The following is a 2,622-nucleotide window of genomic DNA, read 5'->3' on the forward strand; positions in this document are numbered from 1 at the left end:
ACATGGAACACAGTAGAATAAAACAATAGTGTAAGACTTGTCAGGAGTCTACAAGTTTATATAATTTTATGATGTGTATTTTGATTAATTAATCATGAATTATATATGGGCACATGTATTTGATAACATGTTTATGCACCTAAGAGAACACTGGATTATAAATTCTTCCTTCTTTGACAAAAAAATTACTGTTGTTATCCTTAGCACTGGTTTGTTCTTAGCATGTAGGTTTGTATTTTTTCTTCCTAAGCAGATGTGACCAGTATTCTACAAAGTTTGCAGTCACATTCAGATAATGAGGAGTTATAAGGCTCTTGGTCAATTTACAAAAATGTACAAGATTCTTTTTATTCCTTTTTTTCTTTCACCCATTGGTCATTTTTCATTTTCTTTTGTTTTAGTTAACATAAAAGTAGCTAGTTTCTTTAAAACCTCATTATATTTAGTGCTTTGGTTGATCTAACTCTTTTTCTTTTCACTTTTGCTCCTATTAACCTTATCTGTTTTAAGCACATTACTTATTCTTCTACTCTCATATTACATTTTCTTTGTTTTCTCATACCCTCTCATGCAAGCTCTTTGTAACCATCTAACGAGCTGTATCACGATTTCTTTGGCTCAACACATGTTTATCCCACATAAACAAATATCTGTTATAACTATAAGAAAAGAAACTACGTTAAGACAGAATATAGGCTAATGATCTCTTTGGACCTGGGTTAATACACTTAATAGTATACTTTCTATTTTGTTCAGTATCCATTGCCTCTGCAGTACCAACACATAGAGAAAAGACAGCTATTATCTGATAGCCTCTATGGTCTCAGAATATCTCCAAACATGTTTTAACTTCTTCACAGCTGCTTCTGCCTTATGGAGAGATGGAAGCACCAACCAAAGAACACTCATCTACTAGATCTAGGCCCTCAACACACATGTGATGGATGCTCAGTTTGCTCTTCATGTGGGTCCCCTAGTAAGTAGAGTGGCTTCTGTCTATGGACTCTGTTGCCTGCTTTCAATCACTTTGCCTTATCCACGCTGTGTGTGTGTGTGTGTGTGTGTGTGTGTGTGTGTGTGTGTGTTGTGCTCCCCTTCTCTGAGGGCAACTGGAAGGCAGATAGGGGGAAGCGCATGAGAGAGAGAACACCTGGAAGACAACTATGGAGGTAGTTATAATCAGGATGTAAAGTGAATAAATAAATTAAAAATAAAATTTAAAATTAAAATAGTTTGTAGTATTGTAAGTTCTTTTGTGCTACAGCACTCCTAACAAATATCAATATATTCTGAATGTTTGCATCATGTTTGCTTTTATTATTCTTTATTTTATTATTCTTTATTTTATTATTTATTTATTTATTTATTTCACTGGCAATTATCAAATCATCTTGAATGATTCTTTTGTATGAAACTTTTTGTCTCTTATCCATCACTATGTATGTTAAAATTATTCAGCATTTTCACAGTAAAAAAAATGGAAAGTAATCATTCTCACAAACAGGTTCTGGAAGAAGTGTTTTTATGTCTCTCTTCTGGCTTTGTACTCAGGAGTATAAAGCACCCTCTGTTTCAGTCTCTCAGTAGCTCGATGGATTGATAGATTCTTCTTTCACCCCAAGCTGCAATCTTTTGCAGTTATTCATTAAACCACATAAACTGTGTGGGCAGACTCTAAAGGAAACTGTGCTAAATCACAAAATGAACTTCTGGAATCTGATAATCAAAACTGTTTTCTTATCACAAACAACCACTGGAACTTTGGGAAATTTTTCTCTTTTGTTCTGCTATCTTGGTCTTTACTACAGAGAATGCAAACTGAAGCCCACAGATTTGATTCTCATGCATCTAATGGCAGCCAATGCCCTGATCATTCTCTCTGCAGGAGTTCCCCACACAATGGCAGTTTGGGGATGGAAGCAGTTCTTGACTGAATTTGGATGCAATTTCATAGTGTACATTCAACAAAGTGCGCGGAGTGTATCCATTGGAACCACATGTCTCTTGAGTGTCTTCCAGGCTGTCACCATCAATCCTAGGAAATCGTGTTGGTCAGATCACAAAGGAAAAGCTGAGAAATACACAGGATGCTGCATATTTATTATCTGGGTTGTGTACTTGTTGATAAATTTCATTTTCCTTGTGTACCCATTTAGCAAAAGAAACACAAACAATGGGACAAGAAAGCGAAATTTTGAATACTGCTCCATTGTGTGGAGTGATCAAATAAGTGATGCCCTCTATGCAGCGTTGGTGGTGTGTCCTGAAGTCGTCCTCTCTGGACTCATTGCATGGTCCATTGGCTTCATGATTGTCCTGCTGTTCAGGCACAAACAGGTGGCTCAACACATCCGCAGCACTCCTAATTCCAGCAGAACTTCCCCTGAGTCCAGAGCCACCCAGAACATCCTGTCCCTCATGTCTCTCTTTCTGGGTTTTTATACTCTATCCTCCTTCTTAAGAGGCTGCCTTGCTTTTTTGTCTATACACAACTGGTGGCTGGTGAACATCACTCCCTTCATTTCTCTTAGTTTTCCCTCTTTTGGACCTTTTGTTCTTATGAATCATTACTCTGTTATGCCCAGACTCAGCTTGTTCCGGATAAGGAATAAACCCTCTTAA

At 37.0% G+C, this 2,622-nt stretch overlaps 1 protein-coding gene across 1 annotated transcript; it reads left to right on the forward strand.

Moving 5' to 3' along the window:
- Positions 1 to 1,701: 1,701 nt before the first annotated feature.
- On the forward strand, positions 1,702 to 2,622 carry LOC311591068 (vomeronasal type-1 receptor 4-like; the record flags this gene model as incomplete). Its single annotated transcript, XM_084770436.1, has 1 exon — positions 1,702 to 2,622. One exon carries the CDS (start codon positions 1,702 to 1,704, stop codon positions 2,620 to 2,622), a length of 921 nt encoding a protein of 306 aa, XP_084626562.1.

Source organism: Acomys minous, assembly GCF_964271855.1.
Source record: "Acomys minous genome assembly, chromosome: 20".
Lineage (NCBI taxonomy): Eukaryota > Metazoa > Chordata > Mammalia > Rodentia > Muridae > Acomys > Acomys minous.